The 27,421-nt window shown below is 38.1% G+C and overlaps 1 protein-coding gene, 2 long non-coding RNA genes and 1 pseudogene across 4 annotated transcripts; 2 read left to right on the top strand and 2 right to left on the bottom strand.

Annotated features, from left to right (window-relative positions):
- Positions 1 to 207: 207 nt before the first annotated feature.
- LOC136247716 (uncharacterized) lies at positions 208 to 25,933 on the bottom strand. 2 transcript variants are annotated; one of them, XR_010697724.1, is made up of 7 exons: positions 25,648 to 25,933; positions 24,410 to 24,479; positions 23,957 to 24,017; positions 22,086 to 22,221; positions 21,925 to 22,037; positions 21,667 to 21,877; positions 208 to 664 (listed from the first exon to the last, which is right to left on the bottom strand). It is a non-coding gene; the product is annotated as an uncharacterized lncRNA (long non-coding RNA). The 2 variants fall into 2 exon arrangements; XR_010697723.1 differs by lacking the exon at positions 25,648 to 25,933 and having other exon boundaries at positions 24,410 to 24,686.
- LOC136246332 (uncharacterized) lies at positions 4,312 to 15,848 on the top strand (annotated as a pseudogene).
- Positions 5,210 to 8,345, top strand: LOC136247691 (uncharacterized). The gene is made up of 3 exons (XM_066039519.1): positions 5,210 to 5,675; positions 7,103 to 7,989; positions 8,040 to 8,345. Exons 1-3 carry the CDS (start codon positions 5,372 to 5,374, stop codon positions 8,322 to 8,324), a joined length of 1,476 nt encoding a protein of 491 aa, XP_065895591.1. The 5' UTR covers positions 5,210 to 5,371; the 3' UTR covers positions 8,325 to 8,345.
- LOC136247692 (uncharacterized) lies at positions 8,350 to 9,170 on the bottom strand. The gene is made up of 3 exons (XR_010697703.1): positions 8,905 to 9,170; positions 8,748 to 8,801; positions 8,350 to 8,698 (listed from the first exon to the last, which is right to left on the bottom strand). It is a non-coding gene; the product is annotated as an uncharacterized lncRNA (long non-coding RNA).
- Positions 25,934 to 27,421: the final 1,488 nt, after the last annotated feature.

The raw sequence follows: 27,421 nt of genomic DNA, 5'->3' as shown, positions 1-27,421 counted from the left end.
TTTGGGTGATGTTATTATGTGGGCCACACCTACTCCTTTGTGATCCCTACTATACACTGCTATTGTAGCGTATGATTAAGTGATAAATTACAGTTCCCAGTCCTTCTTCCAGCTACCCAACACTTTGTGTGGTGTTTATAACTAATACACAAACACTATATTATACACACTTCTTGTGAATGTGATAAAGAACTTCATAATAACAATACACACTCAGTCACCATGGTATTATTGTGTAACTACATGTAGTGATATGTCAAAGAGTTATGATGTGTGACCAACTTCCTCTGAACTACACATGATAATATAACAAGTCATGTCTACTCTTAAGATTATAGTCTCCATTAAAGATTTAGTTCCAACAAGTCCACAGCTCCCAAACTTTTTTCTGGCAGGAAAGAAAATCTTTTTATTAGTAGCAAAACTTAGCCAGTTCATTAGGTGCAATGTAGTCCACTGTAAAGATTATGTACCAAGTGTCTGGATTATATGGACACCTCAGAAGTTGGGACTATCAATAATTATTGTCAAGGTGTCCTGATTGTCCAAGTCTGTTGATGTACTAAAGTGTTCACAATAACATGTTCCACTCACCTCAGAATAATCCAGCTCATTGCAGTGTCGTTTCCTACATCTTCTGCTGCTCATGTCAGCACTGATCCGGCTACAAGTGATATCAGTTACAACAACTTCAACAGAATGATAAACAAATGTAAAGCGGTTTACACCACAGACTAATATTAACATAACTTGGAGGTGAACCACAAAACACACTATTAACACGTCATATAGGTTTTACCTAATAACAAAACACACACACACTGTTCTACTCATCTCTTGAACAGTTACAAATGAGCAATATAGTACATTAAACTGGTGACGCCCCTAAACACACGGAGCCAACACACGCGACATTCAGCTTTATACTGGCTACGTTAGTAACGCACATATAAGACAATGCACACACGACAATAGACCTTGGAAGATCAAATTCTACCAACCATCTTTGTTGTTAGGAAAGCAAAATGCACAAGAATTATGATCACAAACTAGATAGCATCCACAAAGTGATGTCATCACATTTTAAAATTTCTAACGTGATTGTGGTTTTAAATAATTGTCATGGCAATGCCTCAAAGGGAAGGTGCAAATGTAAGGGGTACTAGTGCTACCTTCACCAGGGATAACCAGCGATTTGTCATCGAGCCGATACAGCGACTAGTTCCTGGGGAAGACAGTGGACCAGATGTAGCTAGTTGTCTTCAATGGATAACACCCAAGTCCTCTCCCAGTGTGTGTTGCATATGGTGAGTTTGCGTGTTAATACTAGATACTATCAGTAACAGGCATGGGGCGAAGTACATTGAAAAGTATTTAAGTAAAGTACAAATACTTTTGAGATTTACTAAAGTATAAGTACAAGTACATATGATTTTCAAGGATATGTATTTTAATACAATACAAGTACTTTTGATAGTATTTAAGTACTAGTACACATTTAAAGAGAAATTACAATTGAACTACTACTCTTATTAGGGATGGGCAGTATTGCAATATTGAAGAATGGTATGATATTAGGAAAAATACCTCGGTATCACTAAATACCTCGGTATCACTAAATACCTCGGTATCACTAAATACCTCGGTATCACTAAATACCTCGGTATCACTAAATACCTCGGTATCACTAAATACCTCGGTATCACTAAACACCTCGGTATCACTAAATACCTCGGTATCACTAAACACCTCGGTATCACTAAATACCTCGGTATCACTAAATACCTCGGTATCACTAAATACCTCGGTATCACTAAATACCTCGGTATCACTAAATACTCCGGTATCACTAAATACTCCGGTATCACTAAATACCTCCGTATCACTAAATACCTCGGTATCACTAAATACCTTTGACCGGTAACCATTCTCAATCAATGAGAGACTCTTAATCGCCTTCTTACAGCCTTTGAGGTTCTTCTGTAGCATCTCCAGCCAACCTCTGAATGGTAATTCATAAATGTGCAATATTATACAGACAGTACAGACCTACACACATTATATACACAGACGTATGTATGAAAATTTGATCAATTGATTGATAATATCTAAAAACTGACGAATATTAGTTGGTGCTTGCTTTTGTGTCTCTGATAACATGTATTTTGTCAGGATCAGGATGTATGTGATTAACTGGTTGGCCTAGAAATTTAATTTCTGACTTGTTGAATTCACACTTGTCTTTGCTCATTATTAGCCCAGCTTACTTGAAGTATGTACACACACCTGGTGTAATTGCAACTGGTTATAGAAGAGGAAACAGTGTTGCTTGTGATTGATAACAGCAATAATGAAATTAGAGGCAGTGGATAAAAGGGATGCAGGAGGGGATGCAAAACAATTAAGTTTTTGCCTGGCCTAACTTGACTTGTGAATAAGCTGAAATTTGGTCATGTTACACCCATAACATAGCACTATTTCTGGGTGCAATATTAACATGATAGGCTGAACAGGTGAAAAGGGTATAAAGACTATTTGAACACAGAACACTAGTTGTACCTTCAAGAGCTCACCGGTCATCAGCACCACGTGTGGCAACCTTCAGTAGCGGCCACAGTACAACACATATGCTGGAACACGAAGAAACGGTAAACTTGAGCCTGAGGGTGAACTCCTTTATGACTCCTGAATCCATTAGAATCGCCTTATCGATAAAAGGTCTCTCGCATTACTGGCGTTACAACCATCGTCACGTGATATTATTTTGTTTCCGGTATTACGCAATTTTGTGGTTGAGCAAGTCTGTACATAATGAGATTGATTGCCAATAGGCCACAGTCACTGAAACCTTGTTGTTTCTGTACCGGTACTACATGAACCTCCTTAACACCAAAAAGCTGCTGTATGATCTTCAGGCTTTTTTCATCTACAGAATCGCAGAGGGAATCATAGATGCTTACTGCATTAGGTTTTGACAATATTGTGCTGGCAGTTATCCAATGATTACCTCTGACATGGACAATTTGCAGCTCATTGACTCGGGGAGTTGAACTTGCCTGCAGTAAAGTGGATTGCAAACCTTTAATCGAAAACTGGCACTTTAGTATGGTTTGGGCGTAGTTAATGTGCTTGTCATTTAGTTGAAAGCCACCAGCAATTTCATCTCTGTCTGAAAGAGTAAGAGACACTCTTCCAAATTTCACCCATGTTGCACTGGAGACTAGTACAGATACGCTGCTTTGATGTTTCACGGAATCTTTGCTACCATTAGTACTTTCAACTGGATCTAGTAAAACCATAGATAAACAGGCCTCAGCATCATATTTCTGACTCTCTTTTGAGGTAGAATTTCTCCTGTCAACAACGTCTGAGGGCTCATCTTGACATGGCGGTTCACATTCTAACACTTTCATACTTGTCGTGGGATCAGTGATGTCTCTTATAGATTCCTGGCTCATGTCTTCTCCTTGTGTGTCTGGTAGAGTGTATTTTACTTCCACAGTAAACTTTGCACCCTCAGGTTGCTCTGGATTTAATACTACTAGAGCTACTGCTCACATCACTGCTACCAGTACCAGCACCACAGATAACTGGCACAGACACAGAAAGCGGCACTGGCCTTTTCATATCAACTAGTATAGACTTCGCTTTATTCACCATCACCTTACAACCAGCAAACTTCATTACCCATGGAATCTCCATGCCACCTTGTGGCAAGTCATGAGAGTACCGCCTCGAACCTGTAACTGTGCCAGTTATCGTTGCTCCTGCCTTCCCCACAAAAATGTAACAAACTGCAGAAATTTTCCTAGGCACGTGTCCCACTACAGTAGTCCCCTTACATACTGCAACAGCAAAAGGATCGTGGTGGTTTCGTACATCACGGCAACAGTACAGCACTTCTCCTATAAAACTGGACCAAATATCCTTGTAAACGTGATATCCTCTAATCATAGAATCTATCGCAAAGGATTCTACTTCAGACACGAGCTCAGACGCCATTGCACGTGTAGCATACCACGATTTTAATCAAGACCACGTGTTTTGATGATTGGAAGGGTTTGCAGATATTATAATCGCAGATATTACTGCTGGACGAAAAGCTTGCTTCTTCGCAGAAATTGCGCCTCGCACATTATACCCGCTATACGGTATTTATTGTCAGGTTTCATGTACCCATACATTCACAGTTGGGTCATGTTAACAGGTAGTCAGTGATTTATTATTTTATCACACATGCACTTGACAAACAGAAAGTGAATACTATATCGTTGTTAAGTATATCGTTGATAAGGAGGATCCACCACTAATATGGCTCATTTAATTACCAGTTAGCCTTCATAATTCATGAATACAGCTGTTTAACTGACTAAAGTTGTAAAGCTGTTTTCAATGTTTTATGTTATTAATTAATTTGCAGGTGATGAAACATATGCCACAATTAATTCAAGGTACCACTTACGAAAAAATCAAGATGGATGCTACACTGATATATATACAGTGGGAAACTATATCAAAAGCAAGTTGCTTCAGGGATTCTAGACAACAAGAACAACGTTTCCTTAATTATGAACACAGATGGCATACCAGTGTTTAGATCATCAAAATATTCTTTTTGGCCCATTTACCTACTAATCAATGAGCTACCATTCAGAATGAGGTAATATATTATTATCTGTTCATGAGTACTATTATGTCTAATATACAGGATTTCAAAAGAAAATCGCATTTTGGCTGGACTCTGGTATGGTACAACGAAGCCAGATATGGGTCTTTTTATGAAACCATTAACAGAAGCACTGAAGCAGCTGTACTATGAGGGTAGGTCATACTTGCATTATTGATCCTTGTGATTTGTATATTACTAGGAGTAACAGTGACTCTTCCAGATTAAAGAACTCTTCTGTGTCGTGCTATCTTGCTATACACCACTTGTGATTTGCCTGCAAGGGCTATGATTTTAAACATGACCAATTTTAATGGCTTTTATAGTTGCTGCTATTGCTTGCAACCTGGTAAGTTGTTAAGCGTCTGCAAACTTTAATTTATTGAGCATTGCATTTGGTATTTATTGAAAACGAAACTACGTATATACTTGTCGATGTATCATGCGTTCATGCTTTACATGTTTTCTATGAACAGTATACTAGTTTAAATATTATTTACTATTATAATATAGGCAATTATTCTTACTATAGCTTACTAGCAGCAAGAGTTAATAATAGAGAGGAGAGTATCGAACTACCGCATTGTCCATCAAAAATGATCCCGTGAAGTCCTCTGGCTTCTTGTGGAATGTGTCAACTCTATGTGGGTCTAGCACGCGCCATCCGCCTGACTAATTATAATCCACGTGATCAATACTTGAAGCATGGCATCTAAAGAAGGCACGACGCGAGGTGCAAGGAAATATGAACACGCTACTACAGCGGGTAGAAAAATAAGAAAAGTGGAGCCAGGCAAATCTGTGGAAAAATTGCCACTCGCAGGGCAAACAAGAGCTACTCGCAGTAGTACAAATGCGAAACAGCCTCGGAAACAGCAAACTCCCTCGTCGACATCACCTGAAGATTGTGAACCGACAAAGAAACGGACACGCAGAAGTGGGAAAACAGCTGATGTATCGTCGTCAGCAAATTGTTCAAGCTCGAAAACGAATGTTTCCTCATCACAAGGCCATACCTATTGGATCTTATGTTGCGCGGGCCCGACCGACTGTCTTTTTTCATAACCTAAAATGATAATGATAATCACGTGATTTTTGATCACGTGTTCTAATATGGCTTCTAACTCGTGCGCGTGGTTAAGCGTGATTGTAAAAGAAGGGCTGAAGCTTGTACAGCGTTCAAAAATAATCAGTTGTAATTGGGAAAACTCTTTTGGTGATTTACTTTCGAAGTCGTACAGCACAGAAAGAAGAGTTGTAAAAGTGGAGATCTCCCAGACTGATCAATTTTTGTCTACCCACGAGGTTTGCTTATATAGCTATATAGCTAGGGCTATATTACTATTATTATTGAATTATGTATGTATGTGAATGTTATACAGTAGAATACAGTTATTAAAAGGTATTTAATATTTATAAATCATATAGCTACTCACTGTATTATGCCATGCGAACTTCATTTCCTGTGCCTTTCATAAAAGGTCAGCATTGATGCCCCAGTGTTTCTCTGTAATCAGTTTCATTGCAAGTTTGTATGCTTTACATTGGAAGATAATAGAAGTGTGAGCACTTCTTTGTCCTGTGCACACAGTGGAGACAAACCTAACGCCTTCCAGGTTATGATGTCTGCAGCTCACAAGACAGTGTTACCCCGACCATATGATGAACAGCCATTGAGAGGTGATCATGCCATTTACAATAAATTACTTGAACTGTTGAACAGCAGAAACTTAGGATGGAGTCCAGGTATTGTCGAAACCACAGGTATAAAGTTTTTGAAGGCCCTTACAGATTGCTTGTGGATGCTGGATCCACATCATGATCAATTTTCCTCACGAGCTTACATAATCCCAGAAGTTTTTTCTGGGTTTACAAATTGATTACTCGAAGCTGTATACCTGTGGTTCTGAATTATTTCCGCCAACTTCATGCCGCTATGACTTGATAGTTACACGTGCAGCTCTGATATGCAGTGATTCCATTGAAGTACAATATTACAGTGCAACGCTCGTATCGTTTCCTCTAATCTGTTACTTTTGTGGCTTACCAGATGGACTGGTCAATGATGATTCCATCAAAGAGTTACGCAAGCAATACGCTGTTGTACGGCCAATCTGTTTTTTGTGTAGATCTAGTGGCAAAAGGCCTGCCACTAGACAACCTAATAATATGAAGAAGCAAAAGAAAAACTAAAACCATACGTATAGTTACATAGGTTCATTTTTGGTAACAAATGCTTTCGTATTTGTATTGATGTACCATGCTTTATGTAGTTTGAATTTTAAAGTTTAGTAGCCATGTACTGTGATACTTTTTATGTTTACATTAAATAATACTATTGAAAAAACTATCATTATCATTATCAAATCGACCTACCTACCCATATTTTTCAAGGTTTCGCCCGTGCAACATAAGATCCAATAGGTATGGCCCAAGCACCTGAGCGTCAGCCTGAACACAATGAACACCCTGATAAACCAGCAAAAAAGCGGACTCGTAAGACTTTCAACAAGAAGGAAAGGCAAGCTTTAGTAGATCATATAAATAAAGTGGATACATTAGTGCTGAGTGAAATTGTTCGGACAAAGCTAAGCGAACAGTGCTTGGCAGATCACTTACAAAGTTTTGCTAATACTTTGTGTGATGATGAAATACTCTTGAATGATATTTTACTGCATCACCGTGCTCGTTTTGGAGAATTGTACATACAGTGCAAGCAGGAAGTGGACCCCTTTTTACAGTTTCAGTTACAGTGGCACCAACACTGTGCTGCATTTCTCCTGGACAGAACATATTCGTTGACAGCCATTAACTTGGATGAATGTGCCCAACAGTCAGTAGCAGAAATCAGAATGCGTTGGCTTGATTTTTGTGATTCTAGCTCTGTACCATTTTCTGATAGCAGCAAAGTGATGATGACACTATCATCAACTGTGTACGAACTATTATTAGGACGGGTTGAAAGTTTTCAAGAGACATTGTTTGCTTCTGTGGACAAGCCTTCACATCCCATATCAAATGACTCCGATGATGTATATTTTCGATTTGGTGGTGCTGCAATTTGTGAAATGCTGAAATCACATTACAAACAAATCAAGCAGTGCCCCGATCCACAAAGAGATCAACTTTCACAGGAAATAACCATTCTTAAAGCAATGACGATGACCATGAAAGATAAAATTAGTTTACCCCTTTACCTGAAGTACCGTGACAGAGGCTTTATGTACTTTCCAGATTCAAGTTTTGTGACATTCATAGAGACTATAAATGATGCAATCAGAGCAGTCATGAGCACAAACTCATTGGAACAGGATATAGTCAAGGTACGATGGTTACCATCATATGTACTCTGACTTGCACTGTTGTTTTAAAGGTTGCCCATGGAGAAGTGAAGAAGAATGCTGATCTACCGATTCGTTTCAAGCAGATTTTAGCTGGGTTGTTGCCCAACATGGATACATTCAGTGAAGATGCTGTGAATAATGTTTACCAGACATTTGTCCGCAAAATATCTAATACAGTGATACAAGAAATTATATCATCAGCGAAGCAACAGATGGCTACCAAGAAAGGTTTAGCCTCTACAGTAGATGTCAACTTGCGTCCAGTACTTCTAGCACATCATGCTAAAATGGAAACTAAATTAGGACAAAGTTAACAGTTGATATTGTAGTTTAGTGGATATTGTAGTTTAGTGTACATAAAAATTATTTGTCATTGCTTGAATTTACATGTTTGTTGTATGTTTTTTTTTTTGTAATGGAATTTCAATGATGTTCAATGATTCATCTCGATACTGCTTTCCACTGTGATGGGTAGTGACTGACTGCTTAACCAGATGAGCTGCCCGGGATGTAACATAATTCACTGCATCTAGCTTCCCCCCAGAGCTATGCTTATACTGACTAAACAGGCTCTCCACAGATGATCCTGAAAGTCGCAGGGGGGCTATAAAGTAAGTTGGGTAGGTCTTAAAAAACCATTCAGTAAATCCTCTGAAGCCATAGACATCTATCCGCAAGAGGTCCCAAGCTATAAAATAAATTGTAAAGCAGCTACATTCTAACAATTGAAAGCTTACTTTGCCATGACAAAAAGGATTTCTGTGTACTAGAAGTCTGGGAATATGCTGGATCTGCAAATGGAACACACACACATTAAATACTTAGTTATCACAACATGGTAGATAAGTATAAATTGCTACTTCTAATACACACCCAATTTACTGTTGTACATACGTTTGTCTAAAATAGAATCTAGCCACTTAGAAAAATATTCAAATCCTTTGTTGATATTCTTGATAACCTCAGAATCAGTACTCCTTATACGATCATGGCTCAAAAATCCCTGTTCAAACAATAGATTGCAGGCTTCCAAGTATGCTAGAGTTTCACAGGTTGTCTCAACATTGTGGGGTGGAGGGTCCTGGTTGACAAAGTGAACTAGTTCTCCCAGCACTTGTTCTTGCTGTAGTAATAACAAATGCAATAATTTAATAAAAGCAATTATACTGCTAACAATACTGAGATTATATATGGTAAAATTCCTTAATTGCATGATTTTAGCAGGGTGGACATTTAACTTAGTCCAAGCATCTCGGAGGCAGTGGGCCTCTCGAAGCCGTGGCACCATTCTTGTCTGATTACTGCTCACTCTAGCCAGCTCTCTTTCATACAGTTGGTCAATGGTCTGCCATCCAAATACACTATTACCAGGACGCTGAAAAAGCTTTGACCCAGTTGGTTTTGAAGAGAACAAAGCATTGATCATGTTCTTCAGCTGTAACAACAGTACAATGTAACTGTTGAAAGTGCATACAGCATTATTATATATACCTGGTGGGATGGACAAATGAGCCAGAAAATTTTGTGGGGTGGGTTGAAAGGGTTGAGCATCCATGGGTCTACTCGGTACTTGTCATCTGCTTGATCACTGTTTAATGAATAGGCACCATGATGACCATGGCTGGCTTTAATAGTCGCTATGTTGGAAGAGCCACCATCACACACCAGCAAACTAGTCTTGAGACCATGTGACTGGAACAATTTAATTGTTTCAAGGACAGACGCCAACACAAACTTTGCTTCTACACTTGATGAGGAAGTGAAGTAGGGGCCGACAATATCAAACTCGCTGGTAAGATCCCTCCACAAGAACTGTAGGATATAAGATGTTTGCTTGCTGGACTCGGAGGGTTGTAATATGGAATACACATCGTGTAGTGATGCAAGATTCTTGGATGTCATGGCCAAGCCCATTAACTGATGACTCCGTGAATTCCACATGAGCTGGCAGGCAACTTTGACTTCGTCAAATATTAAAGCTCCATCTCCTTGAGGCTCTTGGTGCCCAAGCTGTTTAGATGTTTCCTTAAATGCTAGATAGCGAGACACTTGATCTGCTATACACGCAGCACTGACGCCTGGCTCATGGATAAATGCTCCTTTGTAAGATTGCAGAGTGGCCTTTGAAGGAAGTTTGAGAATTTTAAAATCTTTCAAAGCTTCATAAGCAGCAGGGCTACGAGTATAGATTGCTAAAGCTGCAAGATAATAAAAATTTAAACATCATTAAAACCATGAAGGCATTGAACATACCCATTCTTATTGTGATTGAGCTCCAACGATTACCACGTCCACCAAAAGCTACAATGAAACAATACATAACTGCCAAGCTAACAAATTAATAACTTACTAGTCTTAGCCTGATCATCAAAAAATTCTCCTTTCCTTTGCTGAGTGTCTGAAAGCCAAATGTCCTTCATTATCTTGCCAACACCATGCTTTTCCCCCTCCAAATACAATTTTTCCAGTTCATCCTCACCTATGCTCCTCACAACATCACACATCTCGTCATTTTGGTCATCATTTAATGCAACTTCACAATCTTCATATGCTGCCAGTTTCCTTTTGCTGTTTGTTCTCTCATATTGAGCCAACCTATTGCGCTTAGCCTGGCTGGCAGGACTCATATAAGACAATTTAGCTCTGGATGATGGTCGCTGACGTTTTGTCTTCCTTGTTGGAGTTTCTTTAGCAGTTTGCCTTTTCTGGTGTTCTAAATTGTTAACTAGGCGTTTGCAGGGATAACATTTCAATTCACTGGCCTCTTTCTCTGCTGCAGTTGCATTATGTGCTACCTCAAAGAACAACTGGCACGTCTTGGAATCAACCCGAAGGAAAGGAAATTCAGTCTTTCGAACACTCTTGATGTGATACCGAATAAAATGGTGGTATTCGCTCATGTAGTGATTCACTTCAATTCCAGGGCAAAACTTGAAATTTGTACCGTTTCCTATCATCTTGCAAATGTCAGCTAGGTCTTCAATACTTTCAAACACTTCCTTTCTCCATATTCTCATCATCACACAAACAGTGTATGTCTTATACTGCACGGTTACTTGTATGCGGGACATCATACCATAAGGAGGATGATAATGCAAAGTTCTTTGCGTAATCAACAAATATGGAACGCGTCTTGGACTGCTATCTACCGTACCATGCGCCATTGACAGCGACAAGTCTGGAAAAATCCCACTCAGGTTATCACAGATGTTCTGTAAAAAAGCCTCTTGAACTTCAACGGAGACCGACGAAGAAACAACAACCGATGCTTCGTTCCTCTCTTCATTCTGCACCCCGGCGACACTCTCGAACCTTGTCTCCCACTGCTCACACGATTCATCACTCTGCTCGACGTCACTCGCATCTCTGCTGACTGAGGCGCCACAGCCATCTCGATCGATGCAAACGTCAGAAGGAACTGTCCTTGAAGCAAAGCGTCTTGGGGTGTCCATTCCACTGTGATGCGGCCGACACAACAAACGTGTTGAATTCCTCTCATCGTCACCTTGACAGTTTACGACAATACACGAGAATTTACTGACAAACACGGAGGGACTTCACGGGATTATTTTTGATGGACAATACGGCAGTTCGATACTCTCCTCTCTATTATTAACTCTTGCTAGCAGTAAATGTCACTGCACGGGCCTGTGAAAGCAGGTATATGGGCATAATAGATTGGCATACTTCTAACCATGCATTAAATCAGCTCCAACTGTGCCATCCAACTTTCTATTGGCTTTGTAATTACACTTACTTGAAATGGATAGTCTGTTTCAGTACTGAAGTGTTGTGTATAGTTTGTCACAGTGCCCACATACCCAGTTTTCACAGGCCTGATCACAAATTGTGATTATATTGTATGTATGATAAACATATCAAACTAAATAGCCTGTACAAGTATTGCAGCTGCTTTTAAATTTAAAACCATCTGTTTTGACAACCATTAGCCATTAAAAATTTTAGAGACTTATTTTATTGTATATACAAATCAAATACTGTTACAGTAGTGTCGCTGCATGCGTGACTCTGAGGCTAAGTATACTTTATCTGCTACTATTAAGGACACCTATATACATTTCTTACGTGCAATGTATACAACACATAAAGCCATTATAAGGCATAATTGCTTACTACAGTCTTGTGTTGTCTGAATCCAGGTGAAACATATAAAATAGCAGAACGCAGTTTTACTCATGTATGCAAATACGTGGAGGAAAACCCAACAGGACCTAAGAGAAAGCTAGAAGAAACTGTAGTGCATATGGAAAAAGCTTCTTCATCTGATTCTACAGTAAGCTTAATGATAAAAATTGTTTTACGTTATGATCGTGCATTCCAGGAATTTGGATTTAAAGGACCATCATGGCTCTGTTGCATTCCAGAATACAATTTTATTACTGGCATGAGCATTGATTACATGCACTGTATTTTGTTAGGAGTGACTCGCCTTCTGCTTCGATTGTGGGTATCAAGCAATAATCACCAAGAATTGCGGTATATTGGAAATCAAATCAACATTACGGATGACCGACTTTGTGATATAAAGCCACCTAACAAAATTCAAAGAACCCCACGAAGCATCAAATTCACATTAAAATTTTGGAAAGGTTTGTTTCATTTGTAGCAGTTTTGGCACCATGATGCATACATATAATATTACTTGAATGCAAATACAAGAATAACTGAATTGTTGGCTATGAGTGCTTGTATGTATGTCCTATGTTTGTGGAATGAACACAATAATGTAGTCTTATACTGTCTACTCCAAATTTTATTCTGCACATACACAATATACTAGCTCATGAGCTAAGGGCATGGTTGCTACACTACTCCACTGCTGTGTTATACGGCGTACTTCCTGAAGACTACTACCAACACCATCTGCTGTTAGTAGAAGCATCCTACCTTCTGTTGCAGTGATGTATTACTGAAAGAGATATCCAACAAAGTTTTGAGCTGTTAAAGCATTACTGCTTTCTATTCGTTGCGCTATATGGTAAGACATTATACACTACTATATATACTGTAACACACATGCATATGCATGCAACCACACATGTACATGTGCAGACACACACACACACACTAGGTTTAACACTAAACACATACAAACACGCACTAGTGTAATACATTGTATGTATGACACAATTCATTAGTTTTAATTTTCATCATGGCCAGGAGAGCGTCACATGACGATTAACATACACAATTTACTTCATATTCCAAACGTTGTGAAGAACATGGGACCATTGTGGGCACATAGCTGTTTTCCTTTTGAAAGTGCAAACGGAGAATTGTTGAAACTATTTCATGGATCGCAAGCTGGTGAAAAACAGGTTGATTCAAATAAAGTAATTATTGTATGATATTATATTGAGCTGTGTAGGTAATCAGACATATCAGTGAACACCATAAACTTCCTGGTTATGCTAAAGAAGTCCTTCAACCTGGCAGTCAGCAAGAGATCCTGTTTACAGCAATGAATCATTCAAAAAGGTATATTTCAGACGTATGATACAAATGTCATGTTTCTAGATCAAGTCAATGATGTTGTATCTAGTGCTAGTCTCGTCAACACAGACTGTATTTTTTCTTTTGTCATTTGGTCGGAAAAAAGACTTTTTTCCTGACCAAAAGACAAAAGAAAAAATCAGTCTGCATTGACGAGACTAATCTAGTGCAGCCTTTAGTACAGCATGATAGATAATGTCATCAGTTTCATAGCATTTCATTTATATTACATTATATGACCACATTTCATTTATATTTTATATGATCACATTGTGTGTTAGCTACAGCTAATAATTCTAAAGAAGCCCTTTTATTTTTGACAGAAGTATGCTAATTAACCTTGGCACCCCTACCTTAAAAGGTACAAAGCAACAAAGCCACTTCATCACTACCTTGTCACTGGAAAGTTGTAAAACATGGAATGTACAAAATGGAATGGAACAGAGTGGAACAGAATATAGCCACTGTAATTATAGTTAGCTATAGAATGCTCTTATAATTACCCCTTACACCACTAATAGCTTAAACCACATTAAATGGTTGACTGAATTGTGGACACAACAGATTTCAGAATGTTGCCTAGGCTCCCAGGCTATGGGTAAACACCTCAAACAAATTCTGCCTTCTGTGTGCACCCTCCAGTACTAAACTTGTAAAGTAGACAAAAACAAAATAACAGAAAAATACTGTCAGTGAAGAGCCTGGGGTTGCTCACCTATGGGAGGCTAAGTATTATTATATACAGGTATACACCTAGTAGTAATAGATCCAACAAACTAGTGAATACAATTAAGGTATCAGATTCATTAGACTCTGTTGCAGGTCACATGCAGAATATACCCAGAAGCAATGTAACCATATGCAATGGCTCAGTTGAGACCCTGGCTCCTTAGCTTTACACAATAGTACAACAGTTTGTAGGATAATGTGGGAGTCAACTAGGCATATTTATTTTGACAGATCATTTGTTATCCATGCAAGAGCACACAGGCTGAGTCACTAGCAGCAAATAATGGGACACATAGTTACAGTATGCAAAATATAGGGCCCTAATAGTCCTGAGCCATGAAAATTGTACTAGTCACCTCCTTCATGTCAGGTGGCCCTGCACACTGGTAACACTGTCAATTTATATGATTATTGTTAAGAGCAAATGTATATGGCATATATGTCAGTTGCACAGATTCTGGAGTGCATTCTTGCTTTCCTAAGAGCCCAAGGGCACATGACACATACTGGAAATTAATTTAGTGACTGAAGCCTGTCAAAAACAGAAGTCCCTTGAGTAAACCTTACATGAATATGATTAGAGGTAGCCAACTGATCCATAAAAAGGACCATTCCATTTCATTGCCCATCATTGCATTTCATATTTCACAACAACCCACCTTGTCACTTGGTTCTGCGTGAGCAAAACGGTAGATATACACACTTGTGACCAGTTTACAAGAAGGGGGTATTCTACACACACCAATTCTGTGAGTTAGAAAGATTATAACTTAGTATTCAAGAATCACATAGCGCTGAAATTTTCTGCAACCATTCAGCAAAGCTGGTGCTTGCTTTGTGACCAAACAAGTCTGAAGTTATGAATTGACAAAGTTGGTAAATTGGATGTGTGCGGAAGCTAGACCCTTTTTAATATCCAGTCATACAGTCATTATATAACTGAAGCATATCTGAATTGTCATGAAGCCTGGATTGAGATATTTTTTCTATTACATGTAAATTTGGAGCTATACACTCCACTATTATTAATTCTTGGCTACACCTGGCTGTGTTACAGTGTGTGCATTATAATAATCTTTGCCAGGTTAATTTGCAAAAATACTTTCACACATTTTTTTTGTAGCCGAACAATATGGTGTGATAAAATGCCTATTCCAAATGTTTAATATGTGTTTTTGCATGTGTAGGATTATCAATCACAGCAAGAAAATGTCACTGACGGGAAAACCATATCAAGGCAGTTTTTCAAGAGACGACATCACTTGTATGCAGAAGGCCTATGGGACATTTGACACCACGTCTCAGCATAATACTTGTTTCTACCCTTACTTATGCTTACAAAATAACTGTGTGATTTCAGCCAAAACAAAATCAAGAACTACTAAGCGAAACAATTCTTGTTTATCTTATATTGATACAGAGGGGAAACTTCAGAGAGGCATATGTCAGAAATTATTCTGTTTCAAAGATCAACCTCAACAGCAGTTTTGCTTAGTAAATAGGTTTACACTTTCTTCTAGTCAACCATGTAAAGATATTGTTACTAATGCACAACTACTTAATCATTTGGTTGTATGTGAGCCAAGGTAGGAAAATTAAGCTGATATTTATATAAATTGCATACATAATATTATTGTCCTTGCAGTATTTCTCAACTGGAAATGATTACGTGTGATGCAATAGTGGAAAAGTGCATTGTCATGAATTTGAGTGCTGAACTAGGAATGGTGTTCGTCAGTCATTTTCCAAATGTATTGGAGGCAGATTGATGTTGTTGCTATTAGTGTTGCACCGATATCCAAATTAGCCGATTATTCCGATAACCGATATTAAGCAACAGAATTAGCCGATACCGATAACCGATCCGATATTCACTAATAACACTAACATTCATCCTCATCATTATTAAATGGCTCATATTAGTGACATAACCATTGATATACAGCTCATTCTAGGCTAAAATGTAAAGTTAGATGTATACCACAAGTAAAAGTTACTCATGATAAACAGGTTTTAAGTACATTTTACAACTGCTATACAGTTGAGACAAGTGGCTGGTACTACATAGAAACCTAAAAACCTCAGTTTATTGTTGGGCATGGCCTAAACCCTGACAGTTTATTATGGGCATGGCTTGTAGTCACCGCTAAACCATTAACACATAACTTAATTAAAATGCCAAATAACTTATGTCTAGCCTCCCCACATCATTATACTACATAGCACAGTGGAGATTAACATCGGCCTTGATTTAATCAAAACCGATTAATCGGCTAGTAGCCAATATCGGCCCGATACCGATTATTGAACCGATTATCGGTGCAACACTAGTTGCTATGTACAATACAGAGATTATAACCAATGTGTTCATAAGCATATAGTGTAATTGAACATGTGTAAAAGTATGTACATATGTATACTAAGTTGAATCCCTAAACTCATTCTATAAATACTAGAAAATTAATGTAGTTGCTTTTATGGCACATTTCACGCAGATGTACATACATTTGCATTTGAATAAAGAGAGCATGTGATCAACTCTTTCAGTTGACATTATTTGATGCTGAAGTACAAGCTGGTACAATGTGCTTTAACACCACACTACTTAAAGCTAGCTATAGTATATAACATGATTTCTCTATTCAGTCTGCATAAATCAAAGTAATTTTTGAAGAGTATGATATTCAACACTTATGTACTCTAAATATTTGCACACATCTACAATTCAGTACTGTGTGTGTGTGTTGTGTGCGCCGGTGTGTGTGTTGTGTGTGCCGGTGTGTGTGTGTGTGTGTGTGTGTGTGTGTGCCGGTGTGTGTGTGTGTGTGTGTGTGCCGGTGTGTGTGTGTGTGTGTGTGTGCCGGTGTGTGTGTGTGTGTGTAGTGTAGTGTAGTGTAGTGTAGTGTAGTGTAGTGTAGTGTAGTGTAGTGTAGTGTAGTGTGTGTGTGTGTGTGTGTGTGTGAGAGAGAGAGAGAGTGTGGGGAGGGAGGGGGGGTGTATGTCTGTGTGTCTATGCAATTGCAGTTCCTATTTGCAGGTTACACCCAACCTGTATTTTGTCACCTGAATGTATTCTGGCTGCAAAACTGGCCCTTGCCTTATAAGGGAACTGCACTAGAAAATGCATGTTTTTTGTAATGATTATGATCTGTTATATATATATATATATATATATATAATATGCATTCAAAAAGCATCACGTAATGTCATGTAATGTAATGTTCGTGCATGTACATAGTCTTGATTGTTGAAACGTACACCACTACAGAGTTAGAAGCACTACAAGTAATGATATGTGTATGGATTCTGCATACCTGTGGAAAATGATAAAATGTTTAAATACACTTAGGTGGCATCTACTGTGATGTCATTTGTTCTTGCTGATGTTGAAGTAGCTAAATAGGTGGATGTGAACCAAGTCACTCAACTGAAAAGCCACTTTAATAAGAAGTCATATTACCTTTCTGTTGAGGTACGTGCTACACTCCCACCATTTCTAACAAAACAAGCACTATGGAATTGTAGTGACTAATACATTAGTATAAAATGAGTGACCATAATTATGTACATATGCCCGAGTCATTATCCCACACACACATAGCACCCTATGATTACAAAGCTGCATGGACTGCTTCCTGAGTTAAAAAAAAACTGTGCAGACTTGAGAACTGTGACAAAGTTTCTAACATAAGGATCCACATACCCATGTGTGCATAGAGAGGTCTGAGAGAGCTGTTAAGGGGTATATACAGAAGGCCTTAAAGCAGGCTTAGGATAAAGGGAACAAGGATGGACTTTAAACCACACTACCATTTTGAGAGTTGTGTAACAGCTCTATTCGATTATCTTTATAAAGGTCATTCCAATGACATCATATTGTGTGGTTTTACATTGAAAAGTGCAACCATAATAGAGCTCGGTGTTTCTAATTACCCATGTTTTTTGCTGTATCTGTGTTTTCTCGTTTAGTTTATACGTTATTGTTAACATGATGCCTAACGGTGGAAGGCAAACACAGATGATACAGAATACCTTTAAAGTTTGTCAACATAGTACATGCACATGCAGTGTAAACACAATTGCATGAAGATATAGCTAAAATGCTCACCTAACAAACAAATTAAACTCAACGGCGGTGTAAAGGAAATAATATGTGAGCATGCAAGATTTAAAATGGACTTGTGCATGGTAGATTCATACATGCAGTGCAGTTAATGGCTACACACACACACACACACACAACACACACACAACACAACACAACACATGCACACACAACACAACACAATACAACACACACACAACACACACAATCTAGACACATATTTTTTACATACTTGTACAATACAACAATATATTCACAAGTTATTTACATACAATAAAACAATCAATTCACAATTCACAAGTTTCTGCAGCAACGACCAGCAATGCACAATCTTTGTACAAGTTAATCACAATCCCACACGTATACCACAGATATGTTACCAGTTTGTAACCATCGCATGACAAGTAGAAATTTCTGTATGGGTATTTAAGTAAAGTACAAATACTTTTGAGATTTACTAAAGTATAAGTACAAGTACATATGATTTTCAAGGATATGTATTTTAATACAATACAAGTACTTTTGATAATATTTAAGTACAAGTACACATTTAAAGAGAAATTACAATTGAACTACTACTCTTATTAGGGATGGGCGGTATTGCAATATTGAAGAATGGTATGATATTAGGAAAAATACCTCGGTATCACTAAATACCTCGGTATCACTAAATACCTCGGTATCCTAAATACCTCGGTATCACTAAATACCTCGGTATCACTAAATACCTCGGTATCACTAAATACCTCGGTATCACTAAATACCCCGGTATCACTAAATACCTCGGTATCACTAAATACCCCGGTATCACTAAATACCTCGGTATCACTAAATACCTCGGTATCACTAAATACCTCGGTATCACTAAATACCTCTTTATCACTAAATACCTCGGTATCACTAAATACCTCGGTATCACTAAATACCTCGGTATCACTAAATACCTCGGTATCACTAAATACCTTGTATATTTCACACTCTTATTAAAAACATGAGAAAGCTATGATTTACACCTATACCCACATTGTGCTATTAAGGATCAAATGAAACAACAATATTATTGTGCCACTAAGTAAGTTTTGGAGTATTCCAAATAGTAAAAACCATTGTGAATACTTCAACACACATAGCTCTGTGCTTGTCCGCAGCGTAAACATGGTTGTATGGGGATGACTTCATCTACGTATATGGTCACCACTAAACCACAAAAAAATTAATTACTACATCAAATTCGGTATTCGGTATTTTTAGAAAACCACTTCGGTATCTGAAAAATACGTTTATTAACTACTAATACCTTAATATCTGATTGTGCATGTACATGTAGTTTCTACAAACATCAACTGAGCATGATAAAAGGTGTATTCAAAGAGTGAACACCATTAAACGTGACCGGATCTGCGAATACCCGACACAATAGTGCAAGCCTAAATTTCCAGTATAAAACATTGAATTGAAAACATTGGGTAAAATATTTGCGTATTATTGAAAAAATTCCATAAATTTTTTTGAATGCCTCTTTCTTAGTGAAGGAAGGGACTAACAATAAAAACCTGGACATCATCTTATTTGCCTGCTCGTGAGGAGTTAGACAATCTTTGTTTTGTTGCAGTAGACCCAAGGATATGCAAGTTATGAGCATTTTCTTACGTCACATTGAAGTGATAGTGTGCGATCGATTTTTCTTTACGAATTTTCTTCATGAGTAATGATGTATTTCATAACAATGAAAATTTTACACTTGTTCAGATAATTAGGGATATTGTAAATTCCCACTTTTCACCCTGAGGTCCCTTTCTATTCTCCATGTCTCACATATGTGATCCGCTGAGTGAAAACCAGCTGTTTTTGCACATTCCTCAAATTCCATTTGTGACTCGGTCTGCGAAAAGGGGTCTTATAGCCTTTCCAAATTGTCAAGTTTGACCAATCATAACTCCTCATGTTAACCTATCACCTTCATATTACACCAAGCCATAGTGCTACGTTAGGGGACTAAGTTTCAGGTAGGGCTGGGAGATTATATCAATTGTGGGATTAATCGTGATTGTTTCTGAACATCGTGATGTTGATATTATGTGTCATAAATAATCGTGATGTTGTGACATCACATGATGTTGATATGTGTTATAAATAATTGTCATGTTGTGACATCACACACAAATGTACACATACTGTTGTGGAAGAACATGTGATCCAGTAAACAAGTTTGCACTAAGAGTGCACTTCTGAGACAGTTCAATGTACAAATAAATCTTACTGATTAAAAAGCTTACTTGTTAGAAACAGATGAATTTCTATAATGACACTATTATTAATATTTGTATTGAATAACTGCCTATGGCCTTAATTGTGTTGAACAGTTGTACACAATTTCACCGTGCATGGTTAAATAAATAATTTATACAAAATTGACCATACACAATGCTATGTATACAAGTGAGTTATAACATCGTGATAGTTATCATAATCGTGATATGTTACATCCTACAATCATGAAAGTAGCAAAATGTCACAATCGCTCAGCCCTAGTTTCAGGGTGATACACCACATTACTCACATGTCAAATTACAGGTTGCCAAGTACATGCAATTGAAAAGGCTATAAGACTCCTTTTCACAGACCGGATCACATTTTGTTGCTTCTCTGTACTCTATAGTAACAAAGGAGTGGACACTCAAAGTTTCAGCGTGATGAATAGTCTTGGAGTTATAGGGATAGACAGTTGGAACAGGAATTGATTTGTACAGCAACAATACAAATAAATTACAGGCACTTGCTAAATCAACTATAACTCACGACTGAAACAAGCCACTAAAATGAGTCAGTATGTTCACCATGAATTGGCACATCAATCAAGGTATAGTATTTACCCTGTAGGTATCTGTGTGGACAAAGAATAAGGTCATTTCAACAACTCAATGATGACGGTAAACTTTGTTTCTACCACATTGTAAATAAGCACCCATAACTCTTACTCCCAATGAACAGGGGAATCTGGTGGTGTTACACTGGTGTACACAGTAGGTTTTATTAATTTGAGCTTTGCAGTACAAAACGAAGCGATTGAAATGCGTCATGTAGCATGTGTACTTTTACCCAGTTTATTTCAATAGCAAAATAGAATTTCGCTCATCGGGTCACATTATGAGTACAGTTTCTTGTTCAACAACAACAGCAACTGTGGAAACTTGCAATTTACCAGGCCAGCACCCAGGATAAGTTGCCTCATACTACACTACACTACTACAACTACGTATGCACACAGACACATTACACACACACACACACTACACACACGTACATACCATCCATATCAGACCCAATCAAAATGACATTCTTATAAATCATAACTTGTTCACAATACACTCCAGGGTGTATTACTATCTTATCACCATCCCTGGCTGAGTTTATGGCCTGAACAATTGTAGCGTAGTATGGGACTTGTGTGGCTTCTAGCCTCAGGGGATGTGTCTTTGACAACGTAGCCATTTTAGGATGAACATGTAGTGACTCATACTGTGGGGATCATGTGATTATTGTGGTGATGTCATCAGTGTACCTACCATCACTTCAAAGTGCTGTTTCCATGCCAACTATTCTTGAGGACATACCATCTTGTACATGTTGTCATAGTAACTGTATGAGTATGATGTAGACACGTCGGAACAAATCCCTCCTATAAGATGAAATAATATCCAGCACTGATCTGATTGGCTAAACTGACCATAGGGTTGTGTCATTGGCTACATTGTTAAATTGTTGACACACAAGCATCACATGACACAGGTCCCTCTCTCGTAGAAATGAGAATATCACCAATAATAACTCAACAGGTAGTAACTGATCTAGATATGGTTGACCTGTTTATAATAAGTATCAACACAATACCATATATGGGTACAGCAAAGACTACAATGTCAAATGTACCACTCTGCGTGGGCAGTTCAAAGGCACCGCCAGTGCCATAATTTGTATATTGCACTGCTGCAGACCGCAGCGAGTGCATTATAACTTATAACGCACTGGTTGCGGTTTTGTAGACCACAACGAGTGCATTATAAGTTATAATGCACCGACCGCAGTGCAATATACAGATATTGCACTGGCTGCGGTTTTGTGCAGCATAGCACAAGTGCCGGTGGCGAAGACCACTACGACACCTCACCTAATAGGTGGAAAGACACTTCACAGATCACTCGAATTCTTTTATAGCCTGACATGTAAAGGTCGATTGTGGGCCATAACGTCACCAATACGTATAATGTTTACAAGCAGCCAATGGCAATCGAAAAAGCCAACGTGGGTGGTCACAACTCTAGTCTACATATATACAAACATACTTATACACCTTACTAGTCTGGTGCCATCTTAGCCCAGATTAAACTGTAGTCCACTTCGACAATGACTCAATAAAACAAATATATTCTAAATAATACTAACTTTTACGTTCGATTGTGGGAACCAGTTTTGTCATGCCACCACATTCGAGTTTAGCCAGTGTGAATAGTAAGAATTAGACTAGTATCGTTTATTAGTTAGGTTTTGTTTACTTAAACCGTCTATTTAGCTGCTTTTTTCGCTCGAGAGAATCACTATGGCGATTAGTCTGGTGCTTAGTCTATATGGCACGCTGGCATGCTGAGCACTACATGATGAGAGTCGAACAGCGAATGCAGGTTAGTGATATAACCCATAGTGTACTAGCTTTCAATATCTCAGGTGGCTGTGGTACTGCAGGGGGAATGTCATCGCAACGTCCGGCTTGGTTACCCACATTCGATGTTAGAAACCTGGCCTTTATAAGTGTTACAGCTGTCTTGTGAGACTCTCCCCACCTATTAGGTGAGTTGTACATAACAGTTATACAACGTGCACTCGTGCTCTACCTGTATAAACGCACTAGCCTTCGGGCCTAACGGCCCTCAGGCTCGTGCATTTATATCAGGCAGAGCACTCGTGGCCGTTGTATAAATATATATTACATAACAAGACAATTGAAATACATTGAAATACAATTAGTGGTACAAAAAAATTACGCATGTTTTAATTGTTTTAGTAAACAGTGAAGTAAGACGTACATACGTATGTATCTACTAATAAACTGTACCACTGGATTGGCCTCTTATGTAGATATTTGTTTTCCTTCTGTACCATGAAGCAAATCTGAGTTACGTACGTGTGTTTAGTGTTGTGGTAAAACATATCTTTAATGTTGCTGTTTCTAAGCTACTTGCTTGATAGTAGTACAGGTATAAATAAGTCAAAAACTATACCTTTATTAATGCCCCACTTCATGGTGAATAGAATGAAACAAACCCCAAATCTGTAGTCCCCGTTGTACTCGAAACTTATGATCAATTAAACAAGAAGCTGTAATATTCCCGTAAAGACACTGTGCAAGTCAATTGTTTTGCTCTTCTTGTTGTCTATCACTACAACTCCAAAACCACTTACTAGATAAGGCTGAATCTTTAACAGCCAATTGGTTTTACCCTCTAGGTAATAAGTCATAAAATGAAATAAACATACACACACACACACATGCACACACACACACACACACACCAACACAACATCATAAAACAAAATGTTTACTGGAACATTTTAGTAGAAGTCCATCAACTTTGAAATGTTTCACTCTACGACTGGTCCTATGCTGCAAGTGGACATGTACACTAGTGAGGAGCCATGACCATAGATAATATATACTACGTAGTATATAGGCCATGACTGACTGCATAGGTGAGTGAAAACTACCAGAAATGTGTGTGTGCATTACAAACTACATGTGATAATATAACAGGCCATGTCTACTCTAAACTCCATTAAAGATTTGGTCCCAACAGGTTCAGCTCTAAACATTTCTATATCAGGATAGAAAACCATTTTTCGGCTGGCACATTGCAGTCCACTGTAAAGTTTATGTACTAAGGGATCTCTGGATTATGTAGGTGTCCTCAAGTGGCATTAACATAATATGGACACCTCAGAAGTTGGGAGTGAGTCAGTTTATGTACTAATGTGTTCACAATAACATGTTCCACTCACCTCAGAATAATCCAGCTCATTTCAGTGTCGTTTCCTACATCTTCTGCTGCTCATGTTGCCACTGATCCAGCTACAAGTGATACCAGTTACAACAACTTCAACACTATTAACTAATTGTAACATGTGTTAAACACTTTGTTCAGCTGATTGGAATGATAAACAAATGTGAAGCGGTTTACACCACAGACTAAACTACTCAAATATTAACATAACTTGGAGATGAACCACAAAACACACTATTAATACGTCATATAGGTTTACCTAATAACAAAACACACACACACTGTTCTACTCATCTCTTGAACAGTTACAAGTGAGCGATAAAGTACATTAAACTGGTGACGCCCCTAAACACACGGAGCCAACGCACGCGATATTCAGCTTTATACTGGCTACGTTAGTAACGCACATATAAGACAACACACCTTCTCTTTTCAGGAAGATCAAGTTCTACCAACTATCTTTGATGTTCGGAAAGCAAAATGTGCGAGAAATATGATCACTAACCAGATAACGTCCAGAAAGTGATGTCATCATATTTTAAAATTTCTACGTGATTGTGGTTTTTAAATAATTGTCACGGCAATGCCTCAAAGGTAAGGTGCAAAGGTAAGGGGTACTCGTGCTACCTTCATCAGGGATAACCCGTGATTTGATAACAAGCCAATACATCGACTAGTTCCTGGAGAAGATGGTGGACCAGACGTGGCTAGTTGTCTTCAATGGATGATACCCCAACGTGTGTTGCGTATGGTCAATTCGCGTGCTAATACTTGATAGTATCAGTACCAGGCATGGGGCGAAGTACATTGAAAATAGTGTTGCACCAATATGCATATTTTCACATTTACCGATACTGATTTTTCACTCATTCCTGTAGCCGATATGCCGATATTTACTGATATTCTATTCAGTAGGTCAGGGGAGAAGGGGCAAAAATCATCTAAAGTTTGTGTGTATAACATCATTTAATTACTTACGTGGGCGGCCGATTCTACAATGTTTCTTACCAGTGTACCATTAACCCCTTTCACGAAAATGAGTTATAAAACACCTAAGTCAGCTTCTCAAATGGAGTTTTGGTGGGATTCCAGACCCTTTACAAATAGTAATTGGTCAATTGCGTGGGCAGCCGATAAATATACACAGCCTATTACAGCCTTGCAACCACACTATTCACAGATAAACAAGCCTAAATAGTTATAAACAAGTACAGCAAATAAATGTTTACCGCTTACCTCTGCATTCACTACTTTCTTTTAATACTGTCGTGTGTTTATTACTGTCATTAATAATTGATTGTGGGTTTAGGTTATCGGCAAATAATTTCCTCTTCGTAGCCGATACTGTTACTTGTAAAATCACCGTATATCAGCTGTTACCAAGTATTCAACCGATTATCGGTGCAACACTAATTGAAAAGTATTTAAGTAAAGTACAAATACTTTTGAGATTTACTAAAGTATAAGTACAAGTACATATGATTTTCAAGGATATGTATTTTAATACAATACAAGTACTTTTGATAGTATTTAAGTACAAGTACACATTTAAAGAGAAATTACAATTGAACTACTACTCTTATTAGGGATGGGCGGTATTGCAATATTGAAGAATGGTATGATATTAGGAAAAATACCTCGGTATCACTAAATACCTCGGTGTCATAAATACCTCGGTGTCACTAAATACCTCGGTGTCACTAAATACCTCGGTGTCACTAAATACCTCGGTGTCACTAAATACTAGAGTTGCACCGATATGCATTTTTTCACATTTGCCAATACCGATTATTTGCCTATTCCTGTAACCGATATGCCGATATTTACCGATATTCTTCATTTCTTCAGAACAGAGGAGGAGCAGAAAATCACCTAAAGTTTATGCGTATAAACTGCATTTGTAATGATAATGTAATCAATGTAATTAATTACGTGGGCGGCCGACTTTTACAATGTTTTACACAGTTTTGCTAGTATCTCCTTTCATGGAAAAGGAAGCCAAGTAGTTATAAAACAGCTAATCAAACAGTGTTTTAGTGGGACTACAGACCCTTTGTGAAGAGTGATCAACTAATTGCATGGGCGGCCGATAAATATACACAGCCTACTATAGTCTTGCAACCACATTTGTGCAAACAAACAAACTCAAATAGTTACAAAACAGTTACAACAAACCACTTACTGCTACATTCACCACCTTCTTTACTTTCACCCGTTCATTGTCGTCAACTTAACGATTGATTGTGGGTTTCGGTTAACCGGCAAGTTATTTCCGCTTCGTAGCCGATACCGATACTTGTAAAATTAGCTAATATCGGTTGTTACCGATAATTCAACCGATTATCGGTGCAACTCTACTAAATACCTCGGTGTCACTAAATACCTCGGTGTCACTAAATACCTCGGTGTCACTAAATACCTCGGTGTCACTAAATACCTCGGTGTCACTAAATACCTCGGTGTCACTAAATACCTCGGTATCACTAAATACCTCGGTATCACTAAATACCTTGTATATTTCACACTCTTATTAAAAACATGAGAAAGCTATGATTTACACCTATACCCACATTGTGCTATTAAGGAACAAATAAAACAACAATAATATTGTGCCACTAAGTAAGTTTTGGAGTATCCCAAATAGTAAAAACCATTGTGAATACTTCAACACACATAGCTCTGTGCTTGTCCACAGCGTAAACATGGTTGTATGGGGATGACTTCATCTACGTATATGGTCACCACTAAACCACCAAAAAATTAATTACTACATCAAATTTGGTATTTGGTATTTGTAGAAAACCACTTCGGTATCTGAAAAATATCTTTATTAACTACTAATACCTAAATATCTGATTGTACATGTACATGTAGTTTCTACAAACATCAACTGAGCATGATAAAAGGTGTATTCAAAGAGTGAACACCATTAAATGTGACTGGATCTGCGAAAACCTGACACAATAGTGCAAGCCTAAATTTCCAGTATAAAACATTGAAAACATTGGGT

Source organism: Dysidea avara, chromosome 2, assembly GCF_963678975.1.
Source record: "Dysidea avara chromosome 2, odDysAvar1.4, whole genome shotgun sequence".
Taxonomy (NCBI): Eukaryota; Metazoa; Porifera; class Demospongiae; order Dictyoceratida; family Dysideidae; genus Dysidea; species Dysidea avara.
This window is presented reverse-complemented; position numbering and strand designations above follow the sequence as displayed.

Excerpts from the sequence above, each read along its gene's own strand:
- LOC136247691 (XM_066039519.1), top strand. The coding sequence starts at position 5,372 with ATGGCATCTAAAGAAGGCACGACGCGAGGTGCAAGGAAATATGAACAC. Across the intron at positions 5,676-7,102 it reads GAATGTTTCCTCATCACAAG|CACCTGAGCGTCAGCCTGAA; the intron begins GCCATACCTATT and ends GTATGGCCCAAG. Across the intron at positions 7,990-8,039 it reads TGGAACAGGATATAGTCAAG|GTTGCCCATGGAGAAGTGAA; the intron begins GTACGATGGTTA and ends GTTGTTTTAAAG.